Genomic DNA, 14,806 nt, shown 5'->3' on the forward strand with positions numbered 1-14,806 from the left:
GATGCAGAATACACAATACTAATGCAGAGGCCCAAACGGGCAAAGGAAACATTTATGTTTAAATTTTTCTCATCTTGCCATAAAATAGGAATTTTATTTAATCAGTACTTGCCTTTTAAACACTCTACATAATTTACGTATATTTTGTTTTTTCTCTATCTTCCTCCATCAGAATGTATTCTCCATGAAGGCAGGATTTCCCCCCAATTCCTCATTCTGTTCATGGTCATATTTCCAGGGCCAAGGACATTACCTGGCACGAGGGAGGCACTCAATACATACTTGTCGATGAATTCCCTGTTCACGTCCATTTTCTCTTTGGTTTGCTCATTTATTCATGCATTCATTTGACACATATTTATGGAGTAATCACACAGTGCTGGCCGCTGCTGCAGGCGGTGGTAAAGGACCATAGACAGGCGCCTCGAGCTCAGGAAGCATCCATTCGGGTCACGGTCAGGGGGTGCTGGAACCAGCTGGCATCAGCACTCAAGGGCTGACTGATAAACTTTCAGTAATTTTGCCGTTGTTAAACATAGCCCTTATTTTAAATTATGTAACCTGGCTATATTAAATTAAACTATATTAACACAAAGAAAACAAACTATATTCAAACAAACTAAACTACATTTTAATGTAAGAAATATCCAAACTCACCACTCCCTAATTACCTGACTACATTTTATCATCCTTTTATTTTTATTTTTAATTGAAGTATAGTTGATTTACAATGTTTCAGGTGTACAGCAAAGTGATTTTATATATATATATAAGTATGTATAAAAGTATATATACTTTTTCAGATTCTTTCCCATTATAGGTTATTTCAAGATATTGAATATAGTTCCCTCTGCTACACAGTAGGTCCTTGTTCTTGATCTATTTCTTTGCTCTTGAGGTTATTGGCATCTATTGCATCAGGCGGCGAACGGCATCTCCTTCGGGAACCCCAGCACGCGCTTGCTGGCTAAGTCGAGTCCACGCCTGTGTCTCCTCCCAGGAGGCCGGCTTCCTCGGACACCAAACGCTCCCCGACCAGCAACCTGCCCACCTTCCCGGCGGCCCGCCTCCCGCAGGTGCGGAGAGTAGGAGGGGGCAGAGTCTTGGTTGACCTCCGCCGGCTAAGCCTCCCTGGACCCGGGATGCCTTTAAGGTGGGAGGGAGGGGCGATCGATCGCTCGAGCCTCCTCTGACTGAGCCTGTGGCGGTCGAGCCGCGGGGATCGGCTGGAAATGCCTGGCGCGCGGAGCTGGTAGGAAGCATGGGGCGGCCGGGCCGGGGTCGCGGGCACTGGGCGGGAGGGGGGAGAGCTGGCGGCTCGGGCCGGTGAGGCCGGGAGGCGGTGGAGGCGGGGACAGAAAGTGGGGGAGGAAGGGAGGGAGGGGGCGGGAGGAGGGCAGCCGGGCCGGCGGCGGAGCCCCAGGTGCTCATTCCAGGTGCGCATCCCAGGTGCGCGGTCGCGGCCACGCGGGGAGGGCGGGCGGGGCTGAGTCCGAGCCTTAGGTTCGGCGGCCAGAGCTGCCGGGGGACGGCGTGGGGGTGGGGGGTCCAAGCATGTGGACAGATGCCCGAGACTTTGGGCGATTCTCTCTGCAGGCCTGTGAGGGCGGGATAGGCATTCCCTCTCCCGGAAAAAGTTAATGATGCGGTGCTTTTAAAAAAGGACCTGGCATAGTCAGATGTTCCCTTTTTAAAACGGCTGATTTTCGATCTTAAAGAGAAGTCTTAGACCTTATCCCCATGTCATTTCTCGGCTAAGGGACACACTGAGGTCGCGTGGACAGCTGAGAGTAGGCCTTGGTCTTATGTTCCAAGCGCAGGGTTTTTCTCATCCCATGAGATACTGCCGTTGCACGTTTTAGAGCTTAGTTACCCTCTCTGTTGTGGAATTCATAAAAATGCTATTAATCCACATGCGTTTTATTTTGTAGGGAGAAGAAACTGACTAAATGAATAACATGAAGTCCAATAGAATCCCACTTTTTATTATTTCAATTCAGAGGAGTAAAAGTAAACCATTGCTATCTTTCCCTGGTGATTTCTTGTGTTTTACTACTTGAAACACCCAGCTTTTCTAATACTCATGATGTCTGTAGGGAAATCCTCAAAAAAAAGACCTCGTAGAAGTTTATCAAGCAGCAAAACTAAAAAAAATGAATCTAACTCTATTATTGCGTTTTTTAACAACGTACCGCCTGTTAAACTTGCCTGCCCCGTTTGTAGTAAAATGGTGCCAAGATACGACCTAAACCGTCACCTTGATGAAATGTGTGCTAACAACGGTGACGTCACTCCAGCTGACCCTGGACATGTTGGCTTAAGTTCAAATGTGTCCACAGTAGATTTGACCAATATTGTCTTAGAAGATGTAACGCCAGAGAAGTCGTCACCATCAAAGATCAATTTAACCCCTGGCCGAAGTGATTCAGCAAAAATGGGCATAAAACAGCAGACCAGCCCCTATTTTAAGAGTAATGATGACGCAGTGTGCAGAAATCAAGATGGGCTGAGACATCATAATGTGAAAGTCATCCCTCTGGGAAGCCTGTCATCTAAATTGTCCAGAAGATACTTAAAGGCTAAAAGATCAATAGATAAGAATGAGGGATTTGCCAATCAGAGTCCACAGAGTTCCTCGTCCACAGGGGTTAAGAGCCTGGTTGATCAGTGTTCAGAGATGGAAGGCCAGGATCAGCTTTTGGAGAATAGTTCTCAAAAGGAAAACGTGTTTGCCTGTGATTCCCTGGAGGAACCAAGCACTCCCGAACATATTGTGGGAGGCTCTAAAATAATGGAAGCTGAAGGCCAAACGGCTGCCCAGGAATGTGGGAGATCAACTCTCACCCCCACCTTCTCAGATAATGCTCCCGTGTTACTTTCACCAGATTTAACTCTTGGGCATAAATTAAAGTCTGCTTCAGAGGACCATCTTGCAAAGCAGGAGAGTATCAAAGGAACAGATGATAAAGGTGTTGAAAACTGTGAAGCAGGTGGCTGTGAAGAGGTAAAAATGACTTTTGTTTCACAAGCTCCAACCCAGTCATCACATTGGGAGGCAAAATCTCATAATTCTACACACGATGCTTCTATATGGAATGACAGCCAAGCACTTCCTCCAGAAGGTGACAGTGGCTTAAAGAATGAAATCACTGACCGAATTCCTTTGGAGCAGGGGTCAAGCTGTGATGTTTCCTGTGTAACAAGTCCAGCCCCACCGGACCATCCTTACTACCTTCGGAGTTTCCTCGTGGTGCTGAAAGCCGTGTTTGAGAATGAAGAAGACAGGAGGCTCTTTGATGAACACGAGAAGGGCATTATAACTAAATTTCATCAATTATCAGGTATCTTGAACCTGTTGCTTTCGAGGCTTTGTTTCCCCTTTGCTGCCCTGAATTGGTCTGAGATGTCATGGGCAGAAATCTCATGACCACAGGCAGTCAGTGTGGTTTTGGGAGTCCCGTGGGAGTACTCATGGGAATCACAGCCAATGAGAGTTCAGCTAGAGAAAGATATGCCTGTAAACGAGACAAGATTTTTGGGCCTGGTGATGTCTGCTTCTGCAGTATCATCCTTACAAGCTGTACTTTGGTTGTAGTGGAAGCAGCTGTTTGTCCGGTTTTTGTATATTTGATGGTTGTAAAACAACCTTTCCCAGATTAGAAAAAAAAAATACAGTGTGATTTAGGAAAGTGTACTGTGCATTTCGGGCATGTAATCAAGCTGACTGTTAGGTGATTTTGTTGTTTTCGCAGGCCATTTCCTCAAAAATGAAAATAAAATACAGGGAAAAAACAAACCAAGGTATACTCAGGCTTATTTTTTTCCTCCAACAATATTTTAGTTGCTTGGACTCTGCCTTTTAGTTAATTTATTTTTTTTATGGCTGTGTTGGGTCTTCGTTTCTGTGCGAGGGCTTTCTCTAGTTGCGGTGAGCGGGGGCCACTCTTCATCGCGGTGCGCGGGCCTCTCACTATCGCGGCCTCTCTTGTTGCGGAGCACAGGCTGCAGACGCGCAGGCTCAGTAGTTGTGGCTCACGGGCCCAGCTGCTCCGCAGCATGTGGGATCTTCCCAGACCAGGGCTCGAGCCCGTGTGCCCTGCATTGGCAGGCAGATTCTCAACCACCGTGCCACCAGGGAAGCCCAACTCTGCCTTTTAAAGTCAGGGTGTGCAGGAAGTGGAAACTTTCAAGCTAAATTGGTACATTAAAAACATTTTTGGTCTTTGTGTTTTTTTTTTTTTTTTTATTTTGTAAATTAGTACATTTAAAAACATGCCTCAGTTCCTTGGCAGCCAGCGGTGGTTCTGAGCCAATAGCGCAGGTTTGGATCAAGAGCCCCGCTTGATGGCTGCTCATCCAAAGGGCCTTGATGGCTCTGTGCAACTGAGTCCCTCCCGAGTAGGAAAAGCTTACTTGGGGGCCACGCTGACCTCTAGTGATAGTAGCAGGTCTGAGTCCCAGTAGAGTAAAAAAAAGAAATCCTGAGTGTTACCAATAATGGTTAAGGGAAAGGCTTCGATTTCACTTTCGCACAAGGAAACTATGGCTCTGCTTGTGTTACTTTTTAACACGTGGGTGATACTTCTCTGCACAGTTCTTTTTTTTTTTAACATATTAAAAAAATTTTTTTCTTTTCTTTTTTATAAATTTATTTTTGGTTGCATTGGGTCTTTGTTGCTTCCCGTGGGCTTTCTCTAGTTGCAGCGAGCTGGGGCTTCTCTTCGTTGCGGTGCGCGGGCTTCTTATTGCGGTGGCTTCTCTTGTTGCGGAGCACGGACTCCAGGCGCGCGGGCTTCAGCAATTGTGGCTCACGGGCTCAGCAGTTGTGGCACACGGGCTTTGTTGCTCCGCGGCATGTGGGATCCTCCTGGACCAGGGCTCGAACCCATGTCCCCTGCATTAGCAGGTGGATTCTTAACCACTGTGCCACTAGGGAAGCCCTCTGCACAGTTTTATAACGTGTCCACACAGCTTCCATCTCTACTTGCACTGGCCTCCCCCGACGTGGGTGTAAATGACCCCCATTGACTGTCGTATCCGGGGTGGTCACAGATCTTTGGTTGGATGCTGCTTGCATTCATGTGAGCATTTGTTTGAATAGTTGGTGGCCCCTGGCTTCAGTATGATTGAGAAGTAGGAACACTTTCCTATTGTAAGTTCTGCAGATTCCTGTGGCTTGCTCTCCACAGAGAATCATCTACAGTGTCTCTGTAGTAAAAATAACTACTGCAAGTCGATTTTGCCTCTTTAAAGAAAAAAGGGAAATAAATGTTGAAGATGTAACAAATACAGTCATACCATTTTATTTTATTTAAAAAAATTTTTGGCTGTGCCATGCGGCATACAGGATCTTAGTTCCCTGACCAGGGATCGAACCCACACCCCCTGCAATGGAAGTGTGGAGTCTTAGCCACTGGACCGCCAGGGAAGTCCCCATACCATTTTAGAGTTAGAAATTTATAGATAATTTGGGTAATAAGAAAACTTGAGACCAGATTAATTAAATAGCTTGGTGGAGATCACTGCCTTAGAGATGGCCACCCCACCAAAGCTAGACTTTTTTTGGAAAATTCTTTTCAGATGATTTTCAGCCAAAAATAGAATAATGCATATTAAACCGAAAGGAGAGAACAAAATAACTGGCACCCTGGGGGATTTCTCTTGAGGGAGTAGAAATGCTGGCTAGAAAGTGGGGAACCCGGGTCTTAGGTTTTTAAATGGCCAATAATCATTACTAACTTTGGAACTTTTTTTATGGTTTATACACCACTAATTATTGAATACCTCATCGTGTTTAATCTTTTCACCAACTTTGGGAAGATGGTGTTACTGCCCACCCCCGTTCCTTTTTATTATAGAAGAGAAAAAGGAGTCTCAGTTCCACAGACTTGCACAGCTGGGGGGGCAGGGCTGGCTTTGCGTCCTCCTGTCCTGCGGTGACAGGCATACAGGCCAAGGAGACATCCCCACGGGGCTCTGTATTTGAAATAAGTCACGTCTTCCTAAGGAAGAAAATGATTTTCTTGGAAGATCCGTTGAGTCAGCCTCTGTGTATTTCTAACAGCCTGTTTTACTCACCTCAGTTTACAAAAGTAAATGATAGTATATGTTTTCGAGAAGAAACAGAAGGTTTCTCACTATTTTTCTTAACTTCGTTGCAGCTGGCGGTCAGAAGTTATATGTCAGACTTTTTCAACGTAAATTCGGCTGGATTAAGATGAACAAGCTGGAATATGAAGAGATCTCCGCTGACTTAACCCCGGTGGTTAGAGAGCTGACACACGCAGGCTTCCTGCAGACGGGTACGGTTTGTCCAGGGGAACCAAAGTGAAAATCCGACGTAGGGAATCCAGTTTCTGCAAAATGAGGGTGATGTTAGTTTGGTGTCATCTCCTGATTGGTGCCTGATAAATAGTAATTGTGTATGTCTTTTTAAATTGAGTTTTGAATCTTCTTAGGACAACAAATTATTCATGTGTTGTTAAAGCCATCCTCAGCCTGAGTTAAGACTCCTAGGATAACAAAAGATTGCCTGCTGCTGTGTTCTCATGGTCCCAGGCTTAGTCCCGTAAAGTCACTGAGAGATAGATGAGTGGCTGGATCCACAGGGGAAACTCATCCCTCCTGGCTCTCCTTCCAGCAAGAGCTTGACTCATCTTACCTAGTTTTCTCATCTTTATGATGGAACAAAGCTGGTTTGTTTGAAGCTAGTATCGCCTCTAAAACCTTAATTTGCCCCCCATGCACACACAGACAGCTCTTATAATTTGTAGGTTGATTGTCTCAGGAATTGTTTCACTGATTTAAGCCCGTGTGAATATGAGGTAACCTTGGTTGTCTCATCAGTAGCTTTCATTAGGTACCTACATGTGTTGAGTACAATATTGTACTGGAAACATGGGTATAAGGAGGATGAAAGATGTGAGTCCTGGGTTCAAGTTGTTCACAGTTTAGACTGAAATAGGGGAATCAAGCCAAAGCCAGACGGTTTCTGTGCGGCAGAGTTTGTAGTGCAGAGCAGTGAGTGCAGTTAGGGTGACGTGGTGGGCCTGGCTGGGGGACGTGGGGAGCCTTGGGGGAGAGGCCTGGAGGCTCCGTGGATGTGATGGCTTGTGAGGGATCAGGCAGCGGGACCCCGGGTTCCCTCACATCAGGCCATCAGGGGCACTGGAGAGCTTGTGTCCCCACCTGACCCGGAAGATTAGGTGCAGGTTCCAGAAATCTACAGGTGTAACAGGCAAGCCAGGTGAGCCTTGACTTTATTTATTTTATTTATTTTTTAATAAATTTATTTATTTATTTTTGGCTGCGTTGGGTCTTTGTTGCTGCGTGCGGGCTTTCTCTAGTTGCGGCGAGCGGGGGCTACTCTTCGTTGGCTCGTGGGCTCTGGAGCACAGACTCAGTAGTTGTGGCTCGTGGGCTTACTTGCTCCACGGCATGTGGGATCCTCCCGGACCAGGGCTCGAACCCGTGTTCCCTGCATTGGCAGGTGGATTCTTAACCACTGCGCCACCAGGGAAGCCCTGAGCCTTGACTTACCTTTAAATGACCGTTAAGCAACAAAAGCAGAACCCCAGTGGCCTAACGCTGCCCTCAGTCCCGCCCAGGTCCCACCCGTGGTCTGCACAGCCCAGTGGGGTGTGTCCCTGGCCGTCCCCTCACTCTGCTCCCTGGGTGTTCTGGCTGAGTGCACCCCTCTTTCAGAGCCTGTGCCTGCTCCCACTCGGCTCACCCCCTCATGTCATCCAGCTCTGCTCTGTGTCACCTCGTCAGGGACTTGCCTGACCACCTAGTGTCAAATACGGCCACCTCCCGCCAGTCCAGTTTGCCTTACCCAGCTTTGCTTTTCTTTCTTCTTTTTTCCTAGTTCATTCTTCCTCGTTTTATTTATTTATTTTAAAAAAATTTTTTTGAAGTATAGTTGATTTACAATGTTGTGTTAATTTCTGCTGTACAGCAAAGTGATTGTTATGCATATATGTATTCTTTTTATATTCTTCTCCATTATGGTTTATCACAGGATATGGAATATAGTTCCCCGTGCTATACAGTAGGACCTTGTTGTTCATCCATCCTATATATAATAGTTTGCATCTGCTGATCCCAAACTCCCAATCCATCCCTCCCCCACCCCCCTCCCCCTTGGCAACCAAAAGTCTGTTCTCTGTGTCTGTGATTCTGTTTCTGTTTCATAGATATGTTCATTTGTGTCATATTTTAGATTCCACATATAAGTGATATATGATAATCGTCTTTCTCTTTCTGACTTACTTCGCTTAATGTGATCATCCCTAGGTCCGTCCATGTTGCTGCCAGCTTTGTTTTTCTTTGTAGCAGTTGTCACCCCTGACATATTTATTATGCTAGCTCCCTGTGGGCACGGATGCGGTTTGTTCACCGTATGCCCTGGGCAGGTGCTACCTGGCAGACAGTGTACACCCAGAGAGGACTTGCTGACTGGAGGGAGATGGCCCTGCCCTAAGCTGCGGGTGCCGTGAAGGCAGAGGCCAGCCAGCTCTGATTCAGCTGCATCCCGGGGGTCAAGCTTGCTGTCTGGGTCCCCTAATAGCGTGATGTACACATGTGTGCTGAGCAAGTGACCCCACGCAAGGCTTCTCAGCCCCAGGCCTGTGTGGAGAGAGGACAGCTGATGAGCAGTTGCCTCTGACCTGCTCTGGAGAGGCCCAGCCGTAGGTTTTGTTGTGGGCGATATACCAGTGGCTATCCATGTGGGTCTTTATTTTATTCAGATTTTCTTTCACTTCTTAGAAGTTCTGTTGTTTTATAACTTTTGTGAAATATCTATTTTCCATAAGTTTTAACAATCAGTTTGGCAAACTAAAATTTCTAGAGTAGCATTTCATTTTATTTTCATGTAAGTGAGTTTTCTTCTTAAAGTAAATCAAGCTAGAAAACAGTAAGCTTTAAAACTATTTTTAAATTTTTTTTTTTTTTTTAATATTTCAGAATCTGAGTTGCAAGAACTGTCTGAGGTGCTCGAGCTCCTTTCTGCTCCGGAACTGAAAGCCCTGGCAAAGACCTTCCACTTGGTGAATCCCAACGGGCAGAAGCAGCAGCTGGTGGATGCGTTTCTCAAATTGGCCAAACAGCCTTCAGTCTGCACTTGGCGCAAGAATCAGCCTGGCATCGGTGCAGTGATTTTGAAAAGGTTTTGTGGCTATTGTTATAGTAAAAACATTTCAAATGTTGATAGCACATATTTAATTGATTTTTATTTATTTATTTTTAGGCTGCGTTGGGTCTTCGTTGCTGCGCATGGGCTTTCTCTAGTTGTGGAGAGCCGGGGCTGCTCTTTGTTGCGGTGCGCGGGCTCTAGGTGCGCGGGCTTCAGTAGCTGTGGCTCACGGGCTCTAGAGCGCAGGCTCAGTAGTTGTGGCGCACGGGCTTAGCTGCTCCACGGCATGTGGGATCTTCCCGGACCAGGGCCCAAACCCATGTCCCCTGCATTGGCAGGCGGATTCTTAACCACTGCGCCACCAGGAAAGTCCCGATAGCACATATTAACTTCTTATGGTGGGTGGTACGTGTTTTCAGATTGTAATTGTTTTTTTCAATTGCAGTTAGGTTGAGAAGGCGGTGAACCGTTATTATAAAGACTGGATTCTTTCTTGGTTTATTATTCCTAATTCTTAAGATACCACACTGATTTCTAGGACCAAGAAAAATCTGGAGGCAAGAGATTAGAGGCACTAGGCCCTTGGCAAATTCTAATATTTTATTATTCAAGAAAAATGCAGTTTTAACTACTATTCTTACGGGAGTTTGGAATGTCGGTCCACTGGACCTCCTTGGGACTCTGTGTGGAGATGGGGGAGGAGGGTGTTTCCGGGCAGTCTCTGTAGATGAATGGTCCTCAAGTAGATGGTGGTGTGATGGGAATCCCACCCCTGTGTCCTCTCGGCTCTGGTGGTGGCACTGATCTCTGCACGCCCCAGAGATGCAACTCTGCTTTTGGCTTAATAGCTTTTGGACTGGTAGGAAAGTGAGGTCCTCCACTAGACCAGTGGCTCTCAACTGGGGGCGACTGTGCCCTCCAGGGGACACCGGGCATCGTCTGGAGGCGTTTTCATTGTCATGACTAAGGTGGGTAGTGGGTGCTACTGGCATTTAGTGAACGGAGGCCAGGGATACAGCTGAGCATCCTCTAATGCACAGCCTGGGCATCCCACCCCCAGGAAAGAGTTACACGGCCCGGATGTCAACAGCAAAACCCTGCCGTGTGTGGTGTTGCAGTTGTTGGAGCCGGAGGGCCCTGGACTTAACATGCCGCCTTACCAAGAGCCTTTGGTAGTGACGTTCTACATAAATACCTATTATTTCATCTCAAGTGTCACTGGAGTCAAGATTTGAGAATTGCTAGTGTCAAATAGGTAACACTTTTATGAGTTTTCCTGGTATTTCACGTGTTCAGGACCAGCGTAAACCCTATCCTGCTCTTTTATTGAGGCAAACAGTTCGTGAAATCGTTTGCAGTTACAGTGTCATCTAATCCTCACCGTGTTCCTAGGTGGGGCTCTGAGCCCCAGAGAGGTTAAGAAATGCTTTAAGTCACACAGTTGGAGGTGGGAGATTTGCTTCAGGCTTAGAATAATGCATGCTGTTTAGCTTAAAATAATTTGTGAAATCTGACATCCAAATGCTTAAAAGCCAGAAAATTATTTTCCATATCGTGTATTTTTCAGAGCTAAAGACTGGGCGGGACAGTCTGTGAGAGTGTGTAGAGACCCCCGGGCTGTGTTCTCCCGGGTCCTGCTGCTGTTTTCACTGACCCACGCAGTGGAAGAGGAGGAGGCGGCCTGTGGCGGGCAGGGCCAGCTTTCTACGGTGCTGCTGGTCAACCTTGGCCGCATGGAGTTTCCCAGGTATACCGTCAGTCGGAAAACCCAAATCTTCCAGGATAGAGAGGATCTCATCAGGTAAGGGCGTGTTTGCTCCCTATGAAATCTGTGTATTTTAAAATTTATGTAGAAGTCTTTGTTATTATTTTTTGCCATCCACAACAGAAACATGAGTTCATAGCCAAAATCGTTTTTTTTTAAAAATTTATTTATTTTTAAATTTTTGGCTGTGTTGGGTCTTTGTTGCTGCGCGTGGGCTTTCTCTATTTGCAGCAAGCAGGGGCTACTGTTTGTTGCGGTGCGCGGGCTTCTCGTTGCGGTGGCTTCTCGTTGCGGAGCACAGGCTCTAGGCGCACGGGCTTCAGTAATTGTGGCTCACGGGCTCTAGAGCGTAGGCTCAGTAGTTGTGGTGCACGGGCTTCGTTGCTCCGCGGTATGTGGGAATCTTCCCCGGCCAGGGCTCGAACCTGTGTCCCCTGTATTGGCAGGCAGATTCTTAAGCACTGTGCCACCAGGGGAGTCCTCACTTTTGATTCTTGATTTAAGGTTTATGACTCAAATTTAGCAGAAATTGATTCTGATATTTGATTTTAGGAAAGTTGTTTAAGTGTTGTCTAGTATGTGCTTTAAAAAAATAAACGATTGAGATTATTGTATCAAAGCAGGGTCAGTATAAACTGATTTTAGCCCATTTTGCCATAGTTATCAGGAAGTTCAATATCCTGTGTTCAGTTATAATAACTTTTTTAGTCAAATCTTCTAGTAAGAATATTTCTTCTGACTGTGTTTTCTTTTGTCTCATGTCATTTTACGTCTTCGTTTTTAGTGACTTGGTGCTGTTCTCTTTGGTGAGAACTCTGAAGCCAGGTTCCAGTCTCTCTAATGAACCATGAATCTACTCTGTGCCTCAGTTTACTCATCTGCAAAATGGGGAGATAATAGTACATTCCCACTGATATGTGTATTGTGCTTAGAGCCTGGCCTGTGGGGATTGCTCAGTGCGTCTTAGTGGTATAATTGTCATCATTACCACGTATCTAAGGGAGGTTGCTTTTCAGTTCTATGGTTGACAAAACCATGGTTGACAAGTTCAAAAGTGGGGAGGCTAGGGAGAAAAAATAAACCATCACGTCTTTTTTTTAGAAAGTAGGTATCCTGTAAATGTTAAAAATAAGTCAAAGTTCTTTTGTTATGCAGAGGGCTGTAGCACGTAAATGAAATCTGGTTGAAGTGACTTCAGGAAGGGTGATTATACAACACCAGTAACGTGGCACCTGGCCTGAGGAACCTTTCCCACCACCTTGGTACTTGAAATAATTGATCCTTTCTTTTCTCTTCTCATTTATTCAGTGCCCATGGGTTGAGTGTTGAGTACCTATTACGTGCCATGTGGTGGAGTTGCAGTGTGAACAGATAGGGTCTTTGCCGCCGTGGTGTTATGTTTTACTGGGGAAGATGGGAAAGAAAACAGAATAATATGATAACTGCGGGGCAGGCTGGAGAAGTCCTGTGTAGATAGCGTGAGGCAGAGAGTGTCCCCGAAAGGTTGGGATTGAGGCTTGAGAATGAGGAGGAGCCGGTCCTGCAGGGGTTTGGGTGCCCGCGTCCAGGCTCCGTGGGCAGGAGAGAGCTTGCCGATCTCTGGCCGGAACCTCAGGGGCCATGTGAAGGGGAGGTTGGGCAGGACCGCAGGTCAGGGGACGCTGGGCCTCAGAGCCCTGGTGAGCCGACTGGGTCATATCCGCTGAGGATGGGGAGCTGGGGAAGGGGTTTAGGCAGGCAAGGGATCTGGTGCACGTTTTACAAAAGCGTCCCGTGGAGTGGTGGCGGGGGGGGGCGGCAGGAGACTAATTGAGCCTTGGTGGTCCGGATGGAGGTCTTGGCTGGGCTGGCGGTGGTGGGCATTGTAGAGAAGTGAACGTGCGAGATGTTTTGGGGCAGAAAAGACGAGACGATTCTGATTACATTGTGATTGTGATAGTGATTAGATTTGTGGGGAGGAAAGGAGTGAGTCAGGGATGACTCTGGAGTTTTGGCGTGGGTGGTGGTGCCATCAGATGAGATGGGGGACTTGCGGGGAGGGCTGGGATGCCGGGTGGGGATGCCCCCAGCCCCATGACTGAAGCTGCCCCGTGTGGTACTGGGCGTGCCGTCAGGAGCCCAGGAAGGAGCTCGGCCTGGAGAGGAATTTGAGTCACCAGCACGCGGCCAGGGATGAGGTCCCCGAGGGAGAAGAGGAGGAAGGAGCTTGGCAGCCAGCGCCGAGGGGTTGGGCAGCACGGAGGAGCCGCCGCGAGGGCAGCAGGGAACCAGGGGTGTGTGTGGTGGGCGGACCCGGAGAAGAAGGTGTGTCAGGATGGGGCTCAATTGAACGCCGGAGGAAGGGCAGTGAGGTCGAGTGGGATGGCCCATGGGGGTGGGCGGTGGACGGCAGGAGCCGCGCGCAGGGAGGGGAAGGTCGGTTCCAATGGGCTTCGGAGAAGCAGCCCCTGCTGAGGCGGCCTGCGACGGCAAGGCGGCCTAGTTCCCTGGTGTCTTAAGGGTGGGAGATTCTCGGGGGTGTGTGTGTGTGTTTGTGCACGTGCACGTGCAGATAAACCCATAGAAAGGGAGAGGCAGACGGTGGAGGAGGAGGAGGGGACCCCCTGGGACCCGGAGCACCTGCGGGAGGACTGGGGTGTGGGCAGCGCTGAGGCTGCCGCGGTGGAGGCTGGGCACCCCTCGAGCAGGGCTGGGCGGAGGTGTGCGAGCACGTGCCGAAACCAGCCGGCCTGGCTCTGCGATCGTCTTCAGCACGATTCGGGGAGTTGGTGCAGGCCCAGAGGAGTGAGCGGCCAGGGCACCCCCACCAGGGTGGGGCTGTGGCCGGTGTGTGTTCTTCCCCTGGCGGGGTCCGCTTGCCCCGGGCGAGGTCCGTGGGCCTGCAGGACGGGAGGCGCTATGGCTGGGACAGGGGCCGCGCTGAAGGTCGGGCCTTGGTGAAGGTGGGGAGTTGCTGTCAGCAGTGAACGAGCTGGAAGGATTGGGGGCGGGGTCAGTGGAGGAGATGCTCGAAGTCAGCATCTTGAGGGTGACTCAGTCCATCGGGGACAGAAGGTCTCAGTGGCCACGAGCACGTGGGTGGCTGAGAAGAGGTTGGAGAATCGTGTTATCGGGGAGGAAGGAGGTGGAGAATTCTGAAGTCGTGGCCATCGTGGAGGGAGACCCAGGGAGACCAAGGCAGAGGGGACGGGGACAGGGGTGGGGGGCGCTGGCAGGTGCCCGCAAGGAGGAGGCGTGGGCTTCGGAGGTGGGGGCTTTCAAGGAGGGAAGGAGGATTTGGAGGCGGAGGTGGGAGGGAGGAGGATGCTTCCATCCGTCTGGGCCCTGCATGAGGAGAGCTGTCCCTGCTTGAGGGAGGCTGTGGGGAAGCCGTGCTCTCAGCCAGGTGTAGGGAGGGCAGGAGACAGAGGGCAGAGGTCAGGGTGCAGAAGGGATGCTGTTCTTGGCAGTGCGGGGACGGGGGGAGGGAGGGCTGGTGACCGTGCAGGCGGCGATGGCGGCACCGTGGGGCTGGCGCTGGGCTCGATGGGCTCGTGGAGAGGGGGCTTGGTTCAGGTGGGCAGGAGGGCACTCCTGCCGGGCGGGCCAGCCTCCGGGCACCCCTCCATGTTTCTCTTTCCTTATCGACCTTAGAATTGTCCAGTTGCACATTATAAGAGAGTTAGATCGAAGAGTTCATGAGCAAATTTTTATATTTAGAGGCCATTTCTTTTACTCTTTTTTAAAAAAAAATTATTTTATTCAAGTATAGTTGATTTACAATGTTAATTTTTGCTGTACAGCAAAGTGATTCAGTTCTACATATATGTTTTACTCCTATGTGATAGTATTTGCACATATTGCTCGTGCATGCTTTTCTTTTAAGGGTGAATCCAGAACACAATGACTGTGCCCTCGAAGTGTTA

General features: G+C 48.6%; 1 protein-coding gene across 4 annotated transcripts in view; it reads left to right on the forward strand.

Moving 5' to 3' along the window:
• The first annotated feature begins 1,206 nt into the window (after positions 1-1,206).
• Positions 1,207-14,806, forward strand: part of FAN1 (FANCD2 and FANCI associated nuclease 1) — a 29,427-nt gene continuing 15,827 nt past the window's right edge. For 3 of the 4 annotated variants that reach the window (XR_009500710.1, XM_059912292.1, XM_059912294.1), the window contains exons 1-5: positions 1,388-1,436; positions 1,932-3,341; positions 6,162-6,302; positions 8,968-9,169; positions 10,704-10,937. Coding sequence is in view for 3 of the 4 variants with exons in the window: in XM_059912292.1 (XP_059768275.1) it covers positions 2,084-3,341; positions 6,162-6,302; positions 8,968-9,169; positions 10,704-10,937 (1,835 nt within the window). In the remaining variant the exon portion in view is untranslated. Of the gene's footprint in view, positions 1,253-1,387; positions 1,437-1,931; positions 3,342-6,161; positions 6,303-8,967; positions 9,170-10,703; positions 10,938-14,806 lie in introns of those variants that run through there. The other variant, XM_059912293.1, reaches the window with a different exon arrangement.

Source organism: Balaenoptera ricei, chromosome 2 (assembly GCF_028023285.1).
Source record: "Balaenoptera ricei isolate mBalRic1 chromosome 2, mBalRic1.hap2, whole genome shotgun sequence".
Taxonomy (NCBI): Eukaryota; Metazoa; Chordata; class Mammalia; order Artiodactyla; family Balaenopteridae; genus Balaenoptera; species Balaenoptera ricei.